Raw genomic sequence first — 24,101 nt, forward strand, 5'->3', positions numbered from 1 at the left:
TGAGCCTGCGAACCACAGGACGCTAGTAACCCAGGTATGGTAGTAACAGGTAATAGATAAAAATCATTAATTTTCTTTGTGATTTTAGGTTTTAGCCTTCCTCCTACTCAAGCTAACTCAACATATTGTCAACATACATTGCTTTTCAACTAAATTTATGACCATAAAAATGACAAATGACAACTGACAAATCTTTGCTGGGTTATATAGCGCATTTAAGTCTACATTATAGAAATCACATTTCTCTTTGTCTTTCGCCAGTTATCGAAGCATTTTTGTTTTTCACATTTTAATTGTAAATTCAGAGGAAAAAGGTGATTGATTTAATCACTTTTCAAATGCTTTCTCAGTGCGCAGTCGACGCATTGGAGTTTTGTTTTTTTTTCTGCTCTTGCTTACCACACAAAGAATCCAGACCAATGACCGCAAGATTGACAGCGGCAACAGCCTGCGGCAGTCATCGGCATTCGACCAGCTGCTGCCAACGAAAAAGATGACGAGGCGTAGAGCGCATACAGAAAGTGTGGGGAAGAAAAGGCAAAATAAAACCGAAATTGATAGAAATCAACAGCACGAATACATATGTATGTATGTAAGGTATCGTGTAGCAAAAACCGAAAAGCATGTGCTGAGCGCTGAAGAAACCGGAATTCTTGCCAAGATTACTACATGGACCATGGAGACGCGTATATTTGTATGGATGTATGTATGTACATGCGAAATGCTTGAATGATTATAAAAACCACAACACAAAAAGCAAGTAAAACACGGAGGAGCTAAGCGATTCGATGAATCGAACGAGCAAGCGAATCGTTGCACGAAACATACCGCGAAGCAGTTGTCATTATGATGACTAAGTGCGGGAGAAACAGCAGCGCTGGAAGAAATAGCGAACGAAAATTGGAGTGCACTTTGTGCCAATCGCTCGACTCACCAGTCGCTAGTCGCTAGCCGCCAACGTCAATTTCTACTACTTCTGGTTGACTAGCCGGCCGTTCGGCTACTTCGTGCGGCTTTTGGGATTACTTATACGAGCACTTTCACTTTTCTCCTTGCAGCTGCAGCTGGTATGTGTACGTTTTGCCGGTGTGCGCTAAGGCCGTATGTTCCCAAGAATCATTTACATGGCATAACAACAATAGCAATGGAAATAATAACAAACAAAAGATACAACAAAACGGAGGCGCTACAAACAGGGAGAAGACGTGTTGAGACGACAAGAAACATATGGCCGGAAAAGCGCATCGAATGCACGCGACCTGCTCCATATAAAATATTTACAGTTAGCTACATGCATAAGTGGGGTTATACATAATATATATGCCGACAAAAATTTAAACTAGCTGCATCCACAGACATGTTTCGAGGTGTGTGTGTGACTGTGTTGCACTTGCATTTTCAATTGTGCTCCAGTTAGTGTTGTTGCTACCCTCGTTTATTGCTTGGCAGGGCACTAGGCGCTTGCGCTAACAGCATGCAACTGCAATTATGTACATTCATACAAATTTGTATTTATTCATGGGTGTAGTTAAACTTGTTCGCCTTTATTTAGCATTTTTTTGAATTCCGGGAAACATGCTACACACAAAAATGAGATGAATCAGCAGGCGTAACGAATATGAGAAGTTATATCTATATATAAATGCATATTTATACAATGCATACACACATAATTGGATACATACATACATATATGCATTTTTACATTTATATATATATATATATATTTGAATATAAGCATTGAGCCATAAAAAATCGTCTGAAAAACTCGTAAACTTCAAATAGGGTTGGATAGACACGATGTTGACCTAATGGTAGACAATCAATAACAACAAGAAAAAACTGCAAAGCTATAATACCCTTCACAGGTGTATTTTTTATAGTACTTAAGGGTATAAATATATCTTTATCTTGATTTTGATCGGTCAATTTGTATGGCAGCTATAGGGGTTCATTCCGAACAGTTAGTTTGGAGGTTGTAACGGTGGCTTAGTAGACGGTTATATAATGGATCATAAGACCCTTAAAAATCGACAAAGCACCTTGAGTCCATCACAAATCGCCAACGGGGGATCTAACTCGGTCCCATTCCGATGTGAGCACTGCAAGGCTGCCCCCTTTTCTAGCTCATCGATATTGCAGTATCCAGCTTTCCGTTGGGACCAGACACCCAAAAGAGTCTGATGAGGAAGTGGCATGATGCTATTTCTATTGAGGGCAGACATTCTTTGGCTAGCTTTGAGCACGCAGTTAACGAGCTCAGGGCTAGTATACTCGTACTCACTTTGCTGTTGGAGCGAGTGCTCACCACCCCGAAAGACGCTGCTCTTCGTATCAGTACATCTATCTTCTAATAGTAGCCCCTTCTGACTGAATACACTACAGTATTCCGGTATTCCGCCGCTTACAGAATGCTCCCCCTAAAACTTTCGACTCCACGTTAAAAAAAAGTACACTGCGCCTCTTCTCCAGCGACTTCTCCCCACCCACACATCCCAAGACGGGAATCTTGTCAATAAAAAGTTTTCAATACAGAAACTTTATTGTTATCGGTCAGTTTGTCAGGCAGCTATATCCTATAGTGGTCCGATAGCGGCGATTCCAACGAATGAGCAGATTCTTGAGGACGTTTACAAAATATCAGACCGATCTCAAAAACGAACCTTCGTTTTCATAGGTCATATGTACAGACAGACAGACAGACTGGACCGATTAGATGCCGGGTCTACGTAACCGAAACGGACCCCGATCTTTTATGCGGTCAGGGACTATCAACTCGGGAGGATTCTGTCGTGTCTGCAGATTACTATGCTGTCTAGAATTAGGTGCGTTGGAGTTTTCGGCTCCACGCAGTGGCTTGCAAAACGGACAGTACCTTTGGACTATATGGACATGTGAAACAGCAGCTGCTGATTACTTCAGGCTTTAGGGATTTATTTGATATACCGATATATTCCGATGTATTAAGTTCACATTAATTTATAATAGAGAGATTGGTGGATAAACTAGGAGTCCTCTGATTAAATATTTATTTTTGCTTGAAGCTCCTTTCTATAAATAACAACTGCAACTTCATCTATAGTTGAGTATTGATGAAATGAGATATTTAAAGGTTGAATTTGGTGTCAAAAAGCATGATTAACAACAACTCGATTTCTCAATAATTTGCATTAACAATTTATTTGCAATGTTGACAAAAATAATTTATGCGGCGTCGGTTGAGTCATAAACCCGTCGTATATAAAATATTTTTGGGAAAATTTCACTGAAAAAAAAAACATTATTTGCACTATTTGTTTTTGCAAATTGGCAATTAACATAGCGTCTCCAGTTTATCGCAATCTTTACGCAGAGATATACATAAGTAAAGTAAATTCAATTTAGCAACTCTCTCTTGATTTCTGTTTCTTTTCGAAATCGCTTTTATTAGTTTGATGAAATTTAATCTACACTGTTTTGATATTTTTAATATATTTTTATAATATTTTTGTCTTTTCTTTGGTACTACATTTTTATACTTCTTTCACATTACTACTCCACAGCCACTTTTAATAGTTAAATTTTTTTATATATATTTTTTTTATTTATATACATATAATATTTTGCTTTTTTTCGTTTGACTTCTGCGAATTTCAGTTTTTTCGTACACACTGCTTATATTAAATATTATAAAACAAGAGAGCTATACGCCGCCGATAGACAGCACATGTGGCTAAAGCCACACAAACAAATAAACAATTTTATTTCACATTAAAAAAAATATAAAATCACAAACAATCACAAACCGCACAATGCGCGCACACAGCGAGTAATGAAAACCAATTAATTCTATTAAATATATAATATATATTATATCAATATATAGTATAGTATTTCGAGCACAAATTAAGAAGAAAAACCAACGAATTTCGCGATCTTATTCGCGCGTTACTTGAAGCGCGCGCGCTTTAAAATCGCTTCGCGTTCACTAATCGAATGTTTAGTGCCGCGCACATATTATGGCAGATAACCGAACGGCGGCAAACAGACGCTTGGCTGTCCAGACGCGCTCACTCTCGGCGCTGTATCACATAACCAGCCGTGCACCGCATCTATCATGTCATGTATGTGAGCGCGTATGTGCGCGTTTTTTGCTTGTGGACCTCCTCGTCTACACACTCAGCTGTAATAATAATGACTTCGAAAATTTTTCGAACTAAACAATTGAGCGCTCAATAAATGCTAACGTGCTCCAGCGATCACCGCCGACGCCGCACATTGCACATGGCAACGACGTACACATAACAAAGCGGAGATGGCGTGTAAACAAAAAAACTATAACGCTCGCTCTCTACTTATGAGCACACGCTCTACAGGTAAAGTGTTTGCAAACAATGGAGCGTGTACGCCGCGCAGAAAAGGTGTACGCGGCTACGGAACAGCTGCTGTGCACTGCAAGAGCGGCGCGGAGCGCTACAAAAACCTGTTAGAGAGCATAAGTAGAGTGGCCAGCATTACTCCACATTTTAGTGCAACGACTTTTTATTAAAGTCTAGTAAACGAAATAAAAATGTACCTGAGAAGGGCACTATTTTGTTTTAGTACTTCATATTATGGTCGAAATGCGCTTTAAAATTATGGAATAGTTTTCTTTTATCAGACAAAAATCTAAGTAAAAGATTACGTTACACATTCGGAAAAGACAAGACAAACAAGCTTCATCAAGAATACCGCGAAAAGCATCCAAAAAAGGACAGATCTCCTCTTGAGTTTAGCTTTTTCAGCGAAATTTAAAAAAAAAAAGTATTGTAAGAAACAAATAGGCTAATTCTTCAGTCCATATAAAAAGCTCCAGAAAGCGTATATTGAAAAAGGTTTCGCAGATTAACCCATTTGGAACTAGATATTTGTTAACTGAAAGATTAAATCTCGATAAATCGGGATCCCAAAAGCGGTTGACCACTTATGTTACTCATAAATTTGGGCGAGGTATTCTATACAAGTTTAGCCTCAAAAAGCCAGATAAATATTTACAACATTTCTCAACTTTAAAAATAGCAAAAGACCGTCGCATCATTATAAATTGCGATTCATAACCTAAATTTCTAACTAGATCCATAGAACAGGGCTGTATTAATCACATAAAATTAAGAGTAAAGACGAAACAACGCTTCCAAACCCTTCAATAGATTCCTTTGCTGAGGAAATTGCGCTCTCACAACATAGCAAGAATATGTAGAGACAGCTACAAGGCTAATGTTATCTCCAGTTAAGCAATAAAAAAATAACTTTGGTTTGAACTGGTATCTGTGTTTTATCGAGCGCACGCGTTCCTATTCGCACTTATTTATTAGAAAAATATCGCCCGTAAACAACAATATATCATATATGTATATTTGTACATATATTTACATACATATGCATATAAACAACTGTATGTTTTTACTGCTTATTGAATAAATCGCGATTGACAATAAATAAATTGGGACAATTTCCTTATCTCAAAGTGCTAATCAACAATTACTTTAGACAGTGTTTCATCGAACTCGAGTTCAGACGTGATCTTTAAGTAAATGATTGTGCTGATCAAAATCTTTGTAGTATTTGTTTGTAAGTATATTCTATTAATACATCAACGAAAACAAAAAAAAAAGTCGACTGACTATTTTGGGAATTACGCATTTTTGGGATTTTTAGAATTTTTTTTTAAAATAAATACTTTTATAATTTCTTAAGAAATCCAAATCAAATGAAATGAAGAATGAGATTCTGGAAAAATTTCGTCGTCTCTTTATAGCAAAATAACACTAAAATGTTAATATTGTTTTAATTTCTACAAGTCTGAAAAATAAATAAAATGTTGTCTATCTCACAATCGCAATCACTATACTTGACATTAGAGAAAGCTATGTTAAGAATAGAATGAGGAATATATATGCATTACAATAAACAAAATAGTTCATACGAAAACTTTTCAAACTGAAATGAGTTTTTCTCCGGCGAATATCAATGAAATTACACTGAAGTCTATAGAAAATAGAGGAAAGTTAGACAATATACTGATTTATTTAAGACAAGGGCTCTGGCATAGTTCAAAATCACTCAAGGTTTTGCGGAAAGTAGCAACTTTACCTATAGTCTTTTCGCACCGGAGTTAATTGATCTATTAGACGACTTTGTTCGATTAAAGCGCTAATTTAGATCAATTTACCATACAAAACATAAATTTTATTTTACTACATTAATTCTTAATAGAATTTAAATCAAATTGAAACTGAAGTACAACTCTGCGGGTTGCAGTCTAGGCTGTAAATTTGACTGTGTGTAACTCTGCTGGTTGTTGTCTAGCCTGTAAATTTGGTTCTGTGCCTTGATAAAGTAGCTAAGTAGCAAGCTGCATAAATAAAATCATTAGAAAAAATACAAAATGAAGAACACGAGCAAGTATAACAGTTGATCGTTATCGAGCATATCGTTAATCGAGTAGCCGGATGTGCGACAGCCAAAAACTGGTTTCTCAATTATAAGCTTAATGTACTCAATTAATTTGACCGTGCGAAAAGGCAATGACATATAATTTCTGATCCTTACAGCTGCGTCTGACGGGGGCTGAAGGAGCAATCGATCAATTTAGCTTAGATGGAAAAACGGGGGCTGAGTTTGTTGTTACGAGGTAATGAGAGCAATTAACTTGAAAATATTTTCAATTAGTAGAGAATAATCGTAGCATTCTCAATTATAAAAATACAAGTTTGTAACTTTAATGAATTTATATAAAAATTAAATTAAATAGAGCGTTTTTATCGGTGTTTTTCGCCACAAGGTATACATATGTATAAAAAGATTAATAGGTGATTTTTATGGGAGTTTGCTCTTTATCGGAGAATTTTATAGTGAATTTTCGACAAAAAGCAGCTGTTTAAAGCCGACAACAATTTTTTAGGTTCTCTATTGGTCTGTTACACACCATTAAACAGGTGCTGAAAAATTTTGTGCGGATATAGTTATATTCATATATTTTTTAACCTTTGCCTAGACGATTTAGATTATACTTTTACTTTTTTACCATAAAAGTTTAGCCTGTTCACGAAAATAGTTGGGATTTTTTGTTGAAGGTAAAACAGTGTGTATTTATTACCAAATAGACACACTTGTTGACTTGGCAAGTCGGTAGGTGTTAGGAAATAACTTTAAATATAACACCCGGACTACTATTTTCATGAACACAACTGTATGTATGTGTAAGCGCTTAAGGATGCATATATGTAAATATATTAAGCCTGCTTTTAATAGCATATGCATTTATATACATATACCTACATATATATTTATTTTATATACATAATTTTATGTATTCAGAAATTCTGCCAAAAGGTTAATTGGGTTATCCGTTTGCAACAATTTCTTTCCATATTAAAAAAATTTAATAAATAACAGTACAATTTCCTTAAAAATCTAAAAAAAAAATTAAAAAAAAACACTAGCAAATTAAATTGTAAAACTTTTAGCGTTCATACACCCGGTGCGTTCACGCAAAATATCACACAGCACAAAAAATATTGCCTACATTTAGGCGGCGCGCAGCAAAGCGCCTTACTGATAGACTTTATGAGTAAGCGACGAGCATCTGCGGTATATTGAACAAGCAGTCGGTGTTTAACATTCAGTACTTGTTTTTATTTCAATTTTTGGCTAGTATTTTTTTAAGGCAGCGCTTAGCATTGAGCAGCAACTTTTGTTGTGTTGTGTTTATTGTTTTAAAAACTGTCAACGCTACACTTGGTGACTTTTGTCATTCAACAATGCTATTTTGGCTTCACTTCATGTATTTTTCTTTAAACAATTATTCACTTTGAGGGTTTACTCACCTTCCATGACATAAACAATGCTGCCGACATCGCCTTCCTTGATGATGAGACTCTTTGCCGCATACTTAACGGGATACATGCAGTCGACAATTTCGCGTATTTGGGTTATATCTAAATTCTTCATGAAATCATTGTCCAATATGGCTGATTTGATGAGTTCACGTGATCTGCAAGGCATCAGGGAGAGAGAAAGAGAGAAAATTCATAAACATGCTGAGTGTAAAAAAAATAAATAAAAATGCTGCTTAAGTGGTAAACAAAGCAGGCAGAAATAAAAATTTCAATAATAATAAAAATATTAATAAAAGCTAATGATGCGTTGGAAGAATTCTTTGCACGCGCAAAGATACTATACATAAGTATATGTTCATATGTATGTGCAAAATATTTAAAAATACAAATTATGATTTGTGTGCGCTTGTATATGCTAGTATGCCGCCCTTCCCCGCGCTTACAGCTCTGATTTGGGTATCTTGATCAGCTCGCTATCCGCGTCCACTAGATCGGAGAGCGGCTCCGCGCTGTAACCCTGCCGCTTTATGCGCGGCTCACTGCCTGTTGCAATCATGCGCGTCGATTCCATGCCGCTATGCGTCGCGACTGCTGCTGCCGCTTCAATGCCCTCCGCAGTGTGTTGCAAGAATACCTGCGTCAGCGGGCGCACCACCTGCCGAAATTTATCCAATTCATTTTGCAGTTCCGTCACTGTTTGATCTTTGTTCGCGCACTCTTGTTGCAGGCGCGTTATGCTGCTGCAGAGAAAACGTATTTTATCACGATTCTTGACGAGGCGCGCGTCCTTCAACTGCAGTTCCGCTTGTAGTTTAGTTATGACATCTGTGTGACCGTTACTCGAGGCGCACGCATCATCGTCCTCCTCAGGCTCACCATCCGGTTGTGTTGTATCGCTGCCGGTCGAGACGATACTCAGCAATTGATGGCATGTCGTGCACTGACTCTTCTCGAGTTCCTGCTGCAATATGGCACATTTGAGTGATTTGCGATGCAACGCCTCACGCACTAATTGCAGTTCGCGACGCAATTCCACCAGTTGATCTTCCAAGTGACGCGTATCGCGCTGCATATCGCTTGTGTTGTTGTTCTTGTTATTAATGCGAAACATATTCATGATTGACGATTTGACGGAGCACGGCAGACAGAAAAAACTTTAATTCACTACAATTTATTCAAACTAAGTACACTTTGTGATATCGAACCAACGCGCGCTGTTGTCTTGCGGCGACTGTTTATGGAAAAAAATTCGGCTATGCTAACTACGCGCGCCCGGCGTTAAAGCACTTCACGCTGCGCGGCTGCTACGTAGCGCTTCTCCTCTACTATTTATCGCTGCTGGGCGTCACAACCGCGCGGTCACACCGCTGCAAGGAACGGCGGCCGCGTGCGCTTGCGTACGTGAATGCGCGCCCTAAGGTCGCCGCGCGCGCTTGGCCTTTCGCCGCCGTTTTATTCTCCGCGTTGGTACTTAAATTTGTTTTCGTTTATTGTTTGTTTGTCACTTTCGCGTTACACAGCTGATCAGAATGTTGTTCGTGTGATAATTAAAAAATTTGGGTTTGTTTATGTCGCTCTTCGTTGCGGTTGTCGCTTCGGTCGTTTTCGAAATGTCACGCGCTAAAAACCAATTCACTGCGCTTCATTCCACCGCACAGCGCACTGTCAAGCGATTGTAAAGAGCGCGCGTCGCGGCGCTACACAGCTGACACTCTCAATTAGTTGGGTGGCTCATTGCCAAACGATGCGCCGCGCAGCGCTCGCTGTTGTTGCTTTTCTAGTATGTTTCAGCTTTTTATTTATTTATTTATTTTTTGTTTTATGATTTCATGTATGTATTTGCTTCGTTGCCGCGTTCGAGCGCAATGGCATGGACTATTGTACGCGGCGGTAGCAGCTACTGACAGCCATTGCTACGGCTTGCTGTTGTTCTCGCTGCAGCGCTGACATTATTTTTGTTATTGCTTTTTATTTCATTGACTTTGCTGCTCTTGTTTTTTAGTTTGTTTGCTATTGTTGTTGTGTTTTTCAATTAAAAGCAATTAAAATGAGTCTGACGTTGTCGTTCGCCTGCCGGTATGATGCTGTTTGCTTGCCACATTAACGCTGCGGCAGCACCAACAACAGCAACAGTACGCGCAATAACAACACTTTGTTAAATGATAATATTTAATAGTAATAACCCGAGCGCGGAGCAAAAGCCAGCAGTGTGTAGAAAAGTGGCCGAAGACCAAGCGTTGAAAAAAGCGCCTAACACTTCTCGCAAGCACGGTGCTACTGATTTATATAACGGAGGTCGAGAAAGAGAATTTTATTTTCGTAATTTTCATAAAATCCCCCCAAAGTTCCCGCGCATTCGAAGTACCATCATTGCAATGGATTTCCTCTTTCAAGTAGTTGACACAGAATACTTTCTTTCATTTTTATTTCTATGTATGTATGTATATACCTATACTCAGTGCAATTGTTTGTGGTGTTTGCGAAAAAATATTTTGAATGGCAGCCAATTTTGTCTCTGACAGAACTCTCATGTGCAGCATCACCGTTGTAGTTGATAGACATAGGCGTATCAGAATGAGGGGGTTAAATTTGTGGTGACCGAAGTTGACTTATAACGTATTTTTTACGAGAAGTTAGAATGTGTGTTTTATGTTGTTGGTATTCAAAGCTTGAGCGTCAATTTTCAACGCCAGATAAGCGATGCTAAGAGATGAATGGTAGAGAGGTATTGGAAAGAAAGTAAAGTAACTTAATTGCATTATTTCTGGGATATGTGATAACTAACAACGACGTGCCAAGTTTCAATAACAGCGATTCGAAGAAGCAATTGGTATAGATTTAAAATACTAGTATAATAAATGAGACGCCAAGTATCCAGAACGGGCAGTAGTGTAAGTAACTGGTATAGATCAAATAGACTCGTTTAATGAACGAACCGCCAAGTTTAAAGAACGGCGAATCGAACAATCAATTGGTATAAATGAAATAGGCAGGTATAATAAGTGAACCGCCAAGTTTCAATAATGGCGTATCAATCATGCAACTGGTAAAAATGTATTAGACTGTTATAATAAACGAACCGTTCAAAACCGGCAAATCGAACAATCAACTGGTATAAATGAAATAGACACGTGTAATAAGCGACCCGCCAAGTCTAAAAACCGCGAATCAAATAAACAATCGGTACAATAAATCAGTATAATAAACGCGCCGAGAGGTTTCAAGAATAGCGAATCGAACAAGCAATTGGTATAAATTTAAAATACACGTATAATAAACAAACCATTCGGTTGCAAGAACGACGAATCGAAGAAGCAATTGGTATAAATTTAAAATACACGTATAATAAACGAACCACTAGGTTGCAAGAACGGCGAATCGATCAAGCAACTAGTGTAAGTCAATTGGACTGGTATAATTGCAACCAGAAAGTAGAAAGCGGTTAAAACCACTATAATGAGGTTCCAATTTGAACTATGAATATTGAATTCAAGTGCAAAAAATAGTTGTTATCGATTTTTTTTTTACAAAGAGAGCATAGCAGAAACATAACAAGCAAAATTGTGGTGAATCGAAGCGTCAAACGGGGCGCATTCAGTTTGTGGAATGGCTACTATATGTGTTATGATTCTCCCTTTTAGAACGTATCAGATGTTTGCTCACTTACTTCCGCTGAATCATTTATGTACATACGTACGTATAGTATACTTATATACTTAGGTATAACTATCATTTAATCTCAATTAACGTTGTACTTTCTTATCATTATAGTATTGTATATATGAAATATATAGAGGTATTTTAGTTCTGTGTACAATCAATGCTTGGCATATATATATATATATATACATATATATATTTGACTTGTGAACTGATGTTTACAAATAACTGTCGAGTAAACAATGCAGTATTTATTTTTTAATTGAAAGTAAAGTGATCTAGATTCTAGATTGTCGCCATTGGAATTTTTTGTGACTAAAGTTTATTCGGCAAAAAAAGGATCAATTCGTGCATAACTTTCACAGAAGTTGATAGGAGTGTGGTAAAAGTTTTCATGCAGGAAATTATTAGTTCAACAGCTTAGATGCCAATAAAGACAACAAAAATTGTGTTTCAATGTTAAGAATAGCTTCTCAAACTGAGCGCTAAAGTGACGAATAAACTCGAGTTTGTGTTCACAGGATTTTTTAAAGAATGTCAGTTTAAAATGTGAACATATTTCTAAACATTATTAAAAGCAATGGAATCCCCATGATGAAAAACAACTTAAAGGACCCATTAGTTATTAGCTACTCAAAGGATATGTAGAAAAAACACATAAAACTAATCTGTTATACCTGAATTATTTATATCGTAAAGTCTAGTATGTAGTTATTCATTTGTCAGCAAGATAGTGTCTGGATTACATTAGCCATTTGGAATTTGGAAAAACTTAGAAAGAAGAGACTCGAATAGGCAACTGGTATAAAGAAAATAAATTGGTATAATCAAATATGGATGAAATATACTAAAATTATAAAAATTACTTATAGTATAAATACGGATACTCAGACAGGTATAATTAAATATGAAAATAGAGACTTGAAAGTAGTGAATCGAACGGGAAACTGGTTTAAAGGGAGTAAATTCGTATAATCAAATATGTATGATATATAGTGAATTTATACCAATTGTTATAAATAAAGAAATATGGTACAATTAGATATTGATATTATATACTGAAATTATGGCAACTGGTATAAATGGAATTAACTGGTATAATAAAATATGAACAATATATAGTGAAATTATTCAACTTTTTTGACTCCACACACTCTCTCCAGCTGAATTCAAGCGTACAATTTGAAAAATGGAGAATCGAACGGTCAACTGCTGTAGATGAAACAAGCTGGTACATATAAGAAAATATGAACAATTTAGATTGAAATTATATCACTTTATGGCCCCCACAAACCCTCTTGAGTTGAATTCAAGCATTTCACTTTATTTTTGCTTTCACATGGCACATGGTGACAAGACAGCGAAGAGAAACAGTGAGCAGCGAAGTGATGAATCGAACACGGTTATTAAAAATTATTATAATAGTGTAAGTCAAAATTTTATATGACCACTTTCCAATTTCAGAGCTTCCTGCAAAGCTTCTAGCTTTTAATTAATACTAAAATTCTCCAACAAATGTTATGAAAATGATTTTTGTATGGATCAGTAGTAGTCCATAAAACTATAATACTTGACAGGACTAGCATAATTAAATGATAGCTCAAAATTGGCCTACAGTAAAAATATTTACTTTAAACAAATAACTACTAATTCCAGCAAATGATCGATGCCCAATGCCCACCCCATTCGAGATTATGCCAACAAACAAACAAACAATTTACACAAACATGGAGAGGTTTCGTACATGAGGCAGGCGCACTGGTTGCGGACTTTGTTTCAGCTGCTGCGCGGTGGCTGGCGTGACACAGGCGGGGCGTATGTCAATTGCGCCATGCGTAAATATCTATATAAACGCATTAATCCCTTCCAGGCATTGAGAGCATTACTTTAGTTGGCGCTATGCGTTGGTCACAGCTGTGGCGCTGCTCCACTTAAATGCGCCGATAAGTGCTAAAGTGCCAGCGGCAGCTGACGGCCCACTGCTGAGCGTCGGACACTAGCGCGTATATGTTTATTATTATTTTATTTTAGTGAATTTTATTATCTTTTTATAATTTTTTTCAATAAAAATATATATGTAAATATTTCATAAATTGCGCACCGCTCCCCGCTGCCAGGTGCGCTCAATGTCGAACGCCTGCGTCTTGTGCGTCGTGCTTGAAATGTAGTTACATATGCACGTTTAGATACGTGTATGCGAATGCCTTCTGCGCATGCGCGACAACAATTTAGTGCGCGAAATGAACGGCTGCATAAATGGGTTGGGCGTAGCGGTGGCGCGGCATGTCACAGCCGTGCAGGTAGCTGCTGGCGGTCGGTTGCATCCAATGAAGCGGCGCGCGCTTGCGTATGACAGTACCGCTATGCAATTTACATGTATGTAATTGTGTTGTAGGCAGCTTTTATCACGCATAATACAATTATGCATTTTTTTTTCAATTTTTTACAACAAATTTGCATTTAATTTTTGACATTTTATTGACGCAATAATATCCGCATTTTGTGCATATCGCAGCTGAGTGAATTTATATCACGTAAGAATTTTTTGCTTCACTCTCTTTTGCTTTTATTAAAATAAAAATTGTGAGCGGCATGGCTACGATACTCTTCCTGCAGCAGGCGGATAGCAAATAAACGCATACATACAGGCGAACAGCCGTTGATTAAGTTAAATTTAGCACTTCGCCTATAAAAATAAATTTTGCGGTAATTTACGAAATTAAAGCCAGAGGCTCAATTGCAAACTGGTTGTCTGTCGCCTGCCATGCTTGGCTGAGCCAATAGCTGATTGAAACAGCAACAACAACAATAAGGAAACTGAAGGAAATCACTGTATCCGATTTCTACTTGCGATAGCGTGTTATGCTGATGATCCGCTGATAAAAGCAATTGCATGAGTGAGGACATGTGTATACCCGTTCGGCAAATATTTATGTCCGCCTTAACGCTACATACATACTTACATATATTTAAGTTGTAACGAATGTGCCGAAACTATTCGGTAAAAGTTGTTGTAAATTGAGGTTAAATATTTCAGATGTCAAATTTGAAATTTATAAGCCAAGTAGGAGATTATCTGGTAGATATTGGATAACGCTAGTATCAAGCATATTAAACTAGGTATATTTACATTTAAAAGTAGTACTGCTAATGCCTTGAGAGGCTGTTCATCAAGCTTAGCTTTCATGAAACCGCGGTAAGTGACTTATTGGGTAGTCGAAAGTCTTTTCTAGTATTTCTAATGAAACTTCAACTTATTTTTTGAACATTTTCTGAGAGCTGAAATATATGAAAGTATACTATATTATAAAATATCCTTATCCTCTTGCCCTTTTCCAGCTTTATAAAATATTTATCACGAGCTCTCTTGTACTTCCGAAACGATATTCGAAGATTTACGATATATGGAGCAATTATTTGCATAAACTTTACGAGCTAAACGCATTCACATCCAAGTTGTTAGGTTAGGTTAAGAGGCCTGACACGGATCTTACTTGAACAGCTTAGAGTGGTCCGTTTTGGTACATAAAACTTATATAATAGATCATAAGATTTTAACAAATTGACCTTTTTGAGCCTATCAGAATTTGAAACGAAACTGATATTAGGTTATGTCTATAGCGTTCCACTATAGGCCAAAAGGATCTTGCAGTCAGCTTGCTAAGTTGCTAGTCGTCGATCAGTCGATCAGGAACTGCTAAGGTCACGCGAGGTCCATTGGTCCGGTGCTAGAACACAATACGCTAATGGAGATAAAACTCGGTCCCATTCTGGTGTGAGCTGAGCAAAGGTTAGCTTGTCGGCTTTGCAGCTGCCAGCCATTCCGCTTTGACCAGGAACCCAAACGAGTCTGATATGAAGTACTTTAATGCTTGAGCTTGACCGCTGTCGCTCTGCGGTCGGAGGAAGTGCCTGAAAGAGGCAGCACTTAGTAGCAGTATCTCTACCAAATTAACAGCAGCCACTGAAAGCACTAAAGGAGTCCGATAGCTTAAAGCCAAGATTGACGGAGAGCAATACAGCAAGCTCAGATCGATTTGCATATTTTTCTTTTCTGATTGAAGAATTTTGTATGAAGCTCTGTGAGCTCCGTATCGCCTAACATTCTGAATGGCTATATTAGAGAGAGGACGGTAAATTCCATTATATAATCTTGGGACATGAAGTCAATCTTCTCTCATCGAGCTATGTGGACAGACACAAAGTACTAGCACTACTAAATGGGGATCAACTCTATAGCAAAAGACGTATGCTAATACAGCGAAGTTTGCAATGCGGATTGGTGTCATCAGGGTTACGTGCTCCGTTTGTACGATATCCCACGAAGCGGTTGGATTTATAGCGGCCCTCCTCCTGTCGAATTCTCTTTTAAGTTCCATGGCATTATCTCTGGTGGCCTAGCCATGAAACAAACCCTACCAAAAGAGTATACGACAGGTCCACAAGACTGGGCAGACGATTAACATTGGAGCAGCACAAGGATAAGAGGCAAACAAGCTTCAATGAATGGCAAAACGATGGGATGCAGCTACAACGCGGAGATGGACCCACAGGCTAATTAAAAGTGTGTGTACAAACATGGTTAGATAGGAAACATGGAGGAACAGATTTTTACCCGATGCAGTTTTTGACGATGGGACGGTATGGAAAGGAGAGAGCCGATCTAGAGAAATTGGCAACGCTTCAGCGACCAATATGAATCGTGCATACCGTCCGGAAAAATTGCGTTATCTTTCGAAGGTTTCTCCACCAAACAGAAAGCACTACCATAACATAGCAATTGGGAAAAGTTGGCTAGGAAGGGTAGTCAAAATGATAACCCAAGGCGACAAGTTACAGGATCTATAAAAAATATAAATGTCGTGCCTGGGGCTTCGGCAATAGCTTTGATACCCCGACTACTGTCTTCCTTACACGAAACACTTGAACTGAACTTGTTATTTTCTTCTTTGAGGAGCAAAACTTAGGTAAATTGAAAAAAAAAAAGAAATATGATCCGAGAAAAATAAGAACAGAAAATGTGTGCCATAATCTAATCTAAATTCGACAAAAGCAAATTTTACAAATTATCTGCTTATTATTAGCCGAAGGCAAGCGAATAGATTGAAAATTAAATTGAATTCGAACAGCACCTCATTCGTGTGTAACGGTTGCTGTCAAAAAACGTAACGCATGCAACACTGCAACTGGAACACGACCTAAACGGCAAACAGCAAGCAAAAGGCCATAGCGGCGGTTGGTCTCCTGAGAAAAATTGCATTCTGAAATATTTTTTTTTTGTTTTCACGTCAGAGATGTCGATTGCGCGCTTAGCAACTAATCGCCACGTGCGTGCCACAAGACGTTTGCGCGTATTGCGTTTAGCTGCGTGTTTGCGTTTGTGGCATTACCAACCAATTGCTTGTCCGGTCGCTGTGGTCGCTCAGTTGCGACATGTCACATTTTTAAGGAGAATATTTACGAGCAACGTGCGACAAATACATGCTGCACCATGCTGACCGCCGGCCGGCTGGTTGGTTGGTTGGTGGCTAGTACCCTAGGCACATGTCATGTCATTGTGTGTTGCAACTTTCGAGTGTGTGGCAATGAGTGGGCACAAATCGAAGTGTTGCGTGTCATATAGCTGTCGAATATCGGCCATATATATGTACACAAAACATCAGAAATATATATATATATAAGTAGAGGTAAATGTATATATGTATATACACTGTATATACGCCCCACCAACAATCAGCAACACCCTGCCAACTGTCCAAGTAATCAGACTCAGACCACCAGCGTGCTCTGACTGCCCAACTTCGTTATGAGTACTCACCAAATTAACAGTTAATTTAGTTGTCAATTTTGGTGTAAAAGTTTGTTCGTATATCATTTTTATTTTTTTTAATCTAAGCTTGCAACGGATTGCATTTTAATTGCACATAAATCAAAATGGTGGCAACGTCAGTTTAGTCTTTGTTCTTCCAAAACGCATTTATAAATCAAATATCTCAAAGCTGCTTTATGAATTAAAAATGGCTGGACATTTATTTCATGCCACAAAAGAAAATTGCATAAATTATTGCCGAAAAATGTCATGACAAAATTTAAAAAAAATTTGTGTCTGAAATGTGGTTTCATTTATAATGCATATAAATCAAGATATTACTTTTGAAAAAAAAATTGTAAATAACAAATACAAATTATTTAGATGCAAATTTTAGCTGAAAAGCTGTTTAGTAGCATGCCACTTGTTGTAAATTTAGAAATGATAATGAAGCAATAAAGCGAATAAACACAGAAGCTATAATATCTTTGACAACCGCATGTTTTAAGGAGCTTGGCCTTCTTATTTCGTGATCTGGTAACCCCAGAGTTGCAGTGTTGCAGTTGGCAACTGACAACTTTATCGTAAAGTTTGAAAATTTTGGATGTTGTACATAATCAGAACGTCTTGACAAAAGCCAGCTACTTGTGTTATTTACAGTAACTTAAAATATTCTTCTCAACAAAAAAATGGAATTAAACTGCGAATATTTCCGCGCTTTTAATTTTCACAACTTTCGAGTTAGATTAACGAACCAACTGTGCATCGAGAAGTTGATTCCATTTTTGGCGATGGAGCTTCATCAAGAACTGAATCATCCGAAATATATTTTTATTTATGTGTGATTGTCGATGGTACAATATGGTGAATCCAATCGGGATTGTGGATCACGCCAAGACGATTTTGATTAAGGTCGTCCAAAATCAGTTCTTATTCCGGAAACTATTCATGCTGTGCACAAACTGATAATGAAAGATCGGCAATGTGAGCTATCGGGAGATGGAGACAACTAATTATAGGCCAATATTGTATCAACAATTGATCATTAAAAAATTCTTCACGTTAGATCCGACAAAATTCGTGGATCGCTCAAAACAGGCTGGTTGAGAGAAATGTTAAAAAAATACGATAACGGTCCTTCGAAACACATCTATGACATGTTTTTGTTGTATTAGTGGGTAGTTAAGATAGTAAGGATTAGCTAAGTTGTTGCCGACGTCATTTAACGGAAGGCCAAAGAAACGTGCTGTTTCGACAGGGTCGGACCAAAGAGAGAGGGGTGTCAGATGAGTGGGGTTGGTGGGATATGCAAGGAGGTGGCCAGTGTCATATATTGGATATGTCGGGGTCTAGATAAGTAGAAGTTTTACCTGTTACAATATATAGAACGAAGCTGCGAAAGGGTCACTTTCGTTTCTCGTGGCCATTCGAGCTTTTCGACTGCAATGAGCGGTGGTTTGATTCCGAGTACGCAATTCACTGGAGGGGAGTCGGTGAAGGTGTTTCTGGCTCCACTGCGAATGGCGATCAGTGCTTGTCGAAAGTTAGTTGCGTCCGAAATTTCGTTGACGTATTGTCTGATGTCGTCAACGTAGTTTAGGAATGACCTCTTGATGGTCCTAGGAGGCGGTACCGCTCCAAGCAGCTAACGGCAAGGATGATTTATGCGAAAGTAGGAACTGCCTGCCAAATGTTCGATAGCAGTCCGAAGAGCAGTATTCTGGCAGGTCTGCAGCTTCCACCTCTGCGTTTCACTGCATCCAGGCGACCATATTGGACAGTCTGTGACATAGTGATATACAATTAATTATGGATCATCAAATGGTTTCTTGTATTTTTGGAAAAGCTGGACATGTCGCTACCATACCACTGGAACAACGAAGAATAGTAAATTATGGGTGTTACGTAATGATTTGTCGCCAGTTGTCTTTCAAGAAATCAGGAATCATCTCTGAAGACGGATCACTTTTCATTATGACAATGCGAGCTCACATCAACAAGTGCATTTTTGAGCACTCAAAACATCAATTTGCTGAGTCAGCTATCGTATAGTCTTGGCTTGACACCGAAGGACTTCTTTTTATACCCGTACGTAAAAGATAAGCTAATAGGTTAACGTTTTCGACACTCGAAGAAACGGTTGATGCGTACAAAATACATGTTTTGGATATACCACAATGAGAGTGACAAAAGTGCTTCGACAATTGATTCAAACACGTATATATCTTAATTGAGAATATTTTGGGAAAACATTAAAGCGATACCAAAATATAAAAGGCAACCCTCGAATAGTAAATAAAAATATCTTTTATAAAAATTTATTCATTAACGAACTTGTTTAATTTTTTTTTCATTTGATAACAAAACGCCACAAAATATTTCACCAGATGTGGAAAAACTACACCAACACAAATTGTGTGTGTAAATCGGTGGCTAAAATACAACAAAATACTTCAGAGGCAAGTACAAATTTACTGTTACATTCACTTGTGTAAAACATAGCAAAAAATTTCCCACCAATAAAGTGTCGCTTTGTCACTATTCATTTTGAAAATGTGTTAGTTCTCCAAGTGCGAGTTCAGCGCCTAAACATTAGTTCAGCTTTCAAGCTATGCAAATGCCCATTTACATACAAACATTTAAATGTATACAATTTGTTTGTATTTAAATGCAACACAATTTCAATTAAAATTTTTTTTCACACAAAATCCTCAATTTTATTCAAATAATTTTTCTACAAGCGATTGAGGTCAATTGCATTGCTGCAGAATTGATTTCTAAAAAATCTCAATCATTTACTTACGAACTGGCCGCAGACCAACGCCGCCACCAAATGCACACATACATACATATGTATGTAAGTGTTTGTACATAGTTGTTGGTGTTGCTGGCGTTTGCTGTTGCAATTGTTACATGTTGCATGAACGAGGGAAGTCACGAAATACGCTTGTGGCATGTTAACTCGATTTTGCAGCAGTCGTAACAACTTGTGCTTTATGAAGTGTTAAGAGGGATTGGATTAATTTAATAGTTTTAAATTTTAAAAATCTACACTGCGAAAATTTGTCAATTGTTTTTCTAGTTTTAAAGACCCAAAGCCTTTTTAATGAATTAATAATTTAACTATATGTTATAATTACCTATATTTAATAATTAGAAAAATTAATAGAATCTCAAAGAACATTCAAAAGTTTCAAAGTCCAGTTTCCGTCAAAAAAATGTCATCTTTACCATTTAATATTTTCTAAAAAATAAAAACTCCAATTGTTGACCTTAGTTTCATTATATTTATGTGTTTTATGGAAAACTATTGGCTAATCCCATAACTACCTTTCGAAAATGGTAATCATCGGTTATAAATACAAAGGATAAAAATCTTTGCCAATATGAGAATCTTCATGACATTATACTAGTCCCTATAACCTGACAAGTAATGACTTTATAATAGACTTGTTTTTCGAAAGGATAAGCTACACACCATCTAGAGATCAAGAAATTCCGAAACAAAATATGTATGTGAAGGTCCAGGTAGAGTAAATTAAAAAGAAACTTCCGAGAAAATTTTACAAAATTTCTCTAGCTATATGTATATTATAAGTATATTCAAATAAATCTAGAGATTTACGATACCGGCTAGGTAAATAAGAATATATATTTCTGCGAGGCGAAGCTACTATTCTAGTAGTTTGCTGAATTCTGTAGAGACCATAAGAGGACCGTAGCGGACGTCCAGAGAGGCTGTTATGACAAAAAACTTCTTAATAACCCTAAAATAAGCTTCATTGAGTTTGCCGACCTTTTGAAGATATTTGAGAACGTAACGGATCAGCTGTTCATGAAAATGTGGGTATGCGAAACCATGGTACAATGTAGATGAGATGAAAACGTGTCACAAATCAATGAAAAAGATGACAAAATTGCACGGATTTGGCTTCCAACAGCTTCCGCCAGCATCTAATACAACTGACCTGGCTTCAAGCGATATTTTAGTATTGTCCAAAAAAAATACCGAAAGTGAAGCTTTTTTGAAGCAGCATAACAGAATCACAGAAATGGTATCGAAAGAAGCTCGATATACTATATGTATCGTTGAATTCCCCCAATTGACAATGTCTTTTTCTTCATTATTGGCGTAGACACTGCTTAAGCAATTACAGCTGAATTTACAACAGCGCGCCAGTCATTTCTTCTATTCGCAAGGTGGTGCCAGTTGAAGATTTTAAGCGAAGCCAGGTCCTTCTCCACCTGGTCTTTCCAAGGGAGTGGCAGTCTTCCTCTCCCACTGCTTCCCCCGGCAGGTACTGCGTCGAATACTTTCAGAGCTGGAATGTTTTCATCCATTCGAACGATATGACCTATCGTACATGCCACTACACCATATAGCAGGTTGGGAATAATGAGTGACTTTTGTTTTTGTTCATCGAGAAAGGACTTTACTTCTCAATTGTCTACTCAGTCGGAAATAACAGCTGTGGCAAGAGTTATTCTGCGTTGGATTTCGAGGCTGACATGTTGTTGGTGTTATTACTGGTTCGAAGCCGATCGAAATTATCTTCGATTTCGAAGCTATGATTGTCAACAGTGGCGTGGTAGTCAAGTCGTGATGACTGTTTCTTTGATGACAGGAGATTTTTCGTCTTGTTTTGACAACTAAGTTGAATAATAAAATCAAATTTTCCCGAATTTGTGCTATTCATTAAAACGTTGCGAACTTTTCGGCTTTCTGGTTTTTTCAAAAAACTCGGGAAAAGGCTTGAGAATTTTTATTTCTGTAAAAATTCAAAAGCGAGATTTGAATATTGAAATAACAAGTTTCTTGAAAATTAAAATGTTTTAAGAGAGACATAAGTCTTTTGCGTTATTTTTTTAAATGTATGTAAATACACATACTTCCATACAGTACATATCTAAGTGTCCCTCGAGCTGTTAATTATATACTTTCTCAAAGCGTTCGTTTAAAAGTTCATTGAAATGCTTAAAAAGCTTTAAAATGCAAATAACTGATATTATTTTTAATCACAGGCTTTTTTGTAATTATATAAGACACGCCAACAGCGGCAAGTTCAGAGAGGGCGAGAGAGCGAGAGAGAAACCGTAGAGGCACAGAAGCGGCTGCAACCGGACACATGAATTCAAGCGAAATCTGCAGCAAATTGCAATGAACGATCAATAACAACAAAAATACAACAACAAAAAATATAAAAAAGTAAATTAAAACAGCAGCCGACCAGTAGGCAATTACATATTTGTAAAACACTAATTTGCAGTTGGAAAATTACAACAAAAACAAAACACGAACACACACTTGTTGCAGCTTTTGCTGGCAGTCCACAGCAGCGGTGGCAACGAGTTAATCAAAATGGATAAAGATCAAAATTATTGGATGAAATTTGCAAGCGAAATGCAGAAGTAATGGAGCGGGAAAAAGGAGCGAGAGGCATGTAATATGCAAAAAGCTACCAGTTTATTGGCTTAAAGATGCTGCTTGTGGTTGTTGTTGCGACATGGGCCACTATTAATAACGACATGTATGTTGTTGGCTGTCACAAAGAGACTGAACGATCAAAAATTTTTTCCACACTGTTGCATGCAACAGTAGCATGTGTGGCAGCTAGCAGGCAGAAGCCGAATGCGAAGGCGCTGTGCTGCATATGTGAAGCCAATTAATTGGAGCTTAAGCCGCCGTTTGAGATTTGAATTGGAAATCGAGGTGTTGTTGTTGCTGTTGTTGACGGCGTTATTCTGTTTATTGACTTGCCTGTGTCAAGCCAATCAACATGAAAATGACAAATCGCTGTTGCCAACGTGCATGTATCTAATTGTAACTGTCAACTGTCAAAACGGTTTTTATCCGCCGGTGGCAAATGACAAGTTGCACGCTTGTGCTTAATTAAATTTAAAAAAAGGTAAAAAAAAGCAAAAATCAGTTGGAAAAAGAAGCCATCGCAGAAAAACTGTAAAAGATGGCAAAAACTGGTGGCAGTGTGGCACAGCGGTGGACACACAAAAGTGGCTCTCTCACAGACAAATTACCAATCTCCCGCTGTAGCATTAGCAATTCCAATTACACTTTTGAGCCAGGCCGCGTGTCGTGTAGCGAAAAAACCACCGTGCCACATATGTATGAACTTGCAACACAGTAAAAAATCGTTTACAGGGTTTTTCGTCCGGTTGAGCTAATGGTCTTCAGTTACAGTTGACAAGTTTTACGATATGGCAATAAGAGCGTGGATTGATACCATCGGCTGAGAGTTTTGGCCCGTTCCCACGATAGTCAGACATCGGAATGGACCCGGATTTTTTAACCGGTGAAGGACTGTCGACTCGTTAGAATTCTGCCGCTACAACAACAACAACAACAGTTTTAGCGAGTCTCTCAAATGCCGAGAAGAACCCGAAGAAATCACCTTTTCTCTAAAGAGACAAATTGTTGAGTTTTACGGCGGAACTTCGATTAGATACAAAAAAGTCTGGAGATACAAACTTAATGTCCAAGTTTCGGAATATTCAGAAGGGTACCAAAAATTTGATTTTTAGGAAAGATCCCACTTGGTACAAAACATTTAAGGTTATTCGATACAAGTTTGGCCGCCAAAAAAGAATGAAGCAAGATAAGATGAAATTATTCTTCCGCAGCTCTTTTCGTTATGAGCCCGATGAACCCGGAGATCGATATAACGATGATCTTTCGAAAGCCTAAACTGATTATGCTCGTCGTTTCCCAAGGTTTTTGTAGACGTAAGGTTAAATAATTCACCTAACAGGAAGTCTCA

At 37.7% G+C, this 24,101-nt stretch overlaps 1 protein-coding gene across 7 annotated transcripts in view; it reads right to left on the minus strand.

The window, feature by feature from the left end:
• The window catches only part of LOC105234030 (cGMP-dependent protein kinase, isozyme 2 forms cD4/T1/T3A/T3B), a 138,708-nt gene that overhangs the window by 32,309 nt on the left and 82,298 nt on the right, over positions 1-24,101 (minus strand). For 5 of the 7 annotated variants that reach the window (XM_049446423.1, XM_049446424.1, XM_049446427.1 and 2 more), the window contains one exon: positions 7,848-8,014. In XM_049446423.1, the coding sequence (XP_049302380.1) occupies positions 7,848-8,014 (167 nt within the window). Of the gene's footprint in view, positions 1-3,785; positions 4,348-7,847; positions 8,015-8,302; positions 10,081-24,101 lie in introns of those variants that run through there. The other 2 variants (XM_049446430.1, XM_049446429.1) reach the window with 2 other exon arrangements.

This window comes from Bactrocera dorsalis, chromosome 1 (assembly GCF_023373825.1).
Source record: "Bactrocera dorsalis isolate Fly_Bdor chromosome 1, ASM2337382v1, whole genome shotgun sequence".
Classification (NCBI taxonomy): domain Eukaryota; kingdom Metazoa; phylum Arthropoda; class Insecta; order Diptera; family Tephritidae; genus Bactrocera; species Bactrocera dorsalis.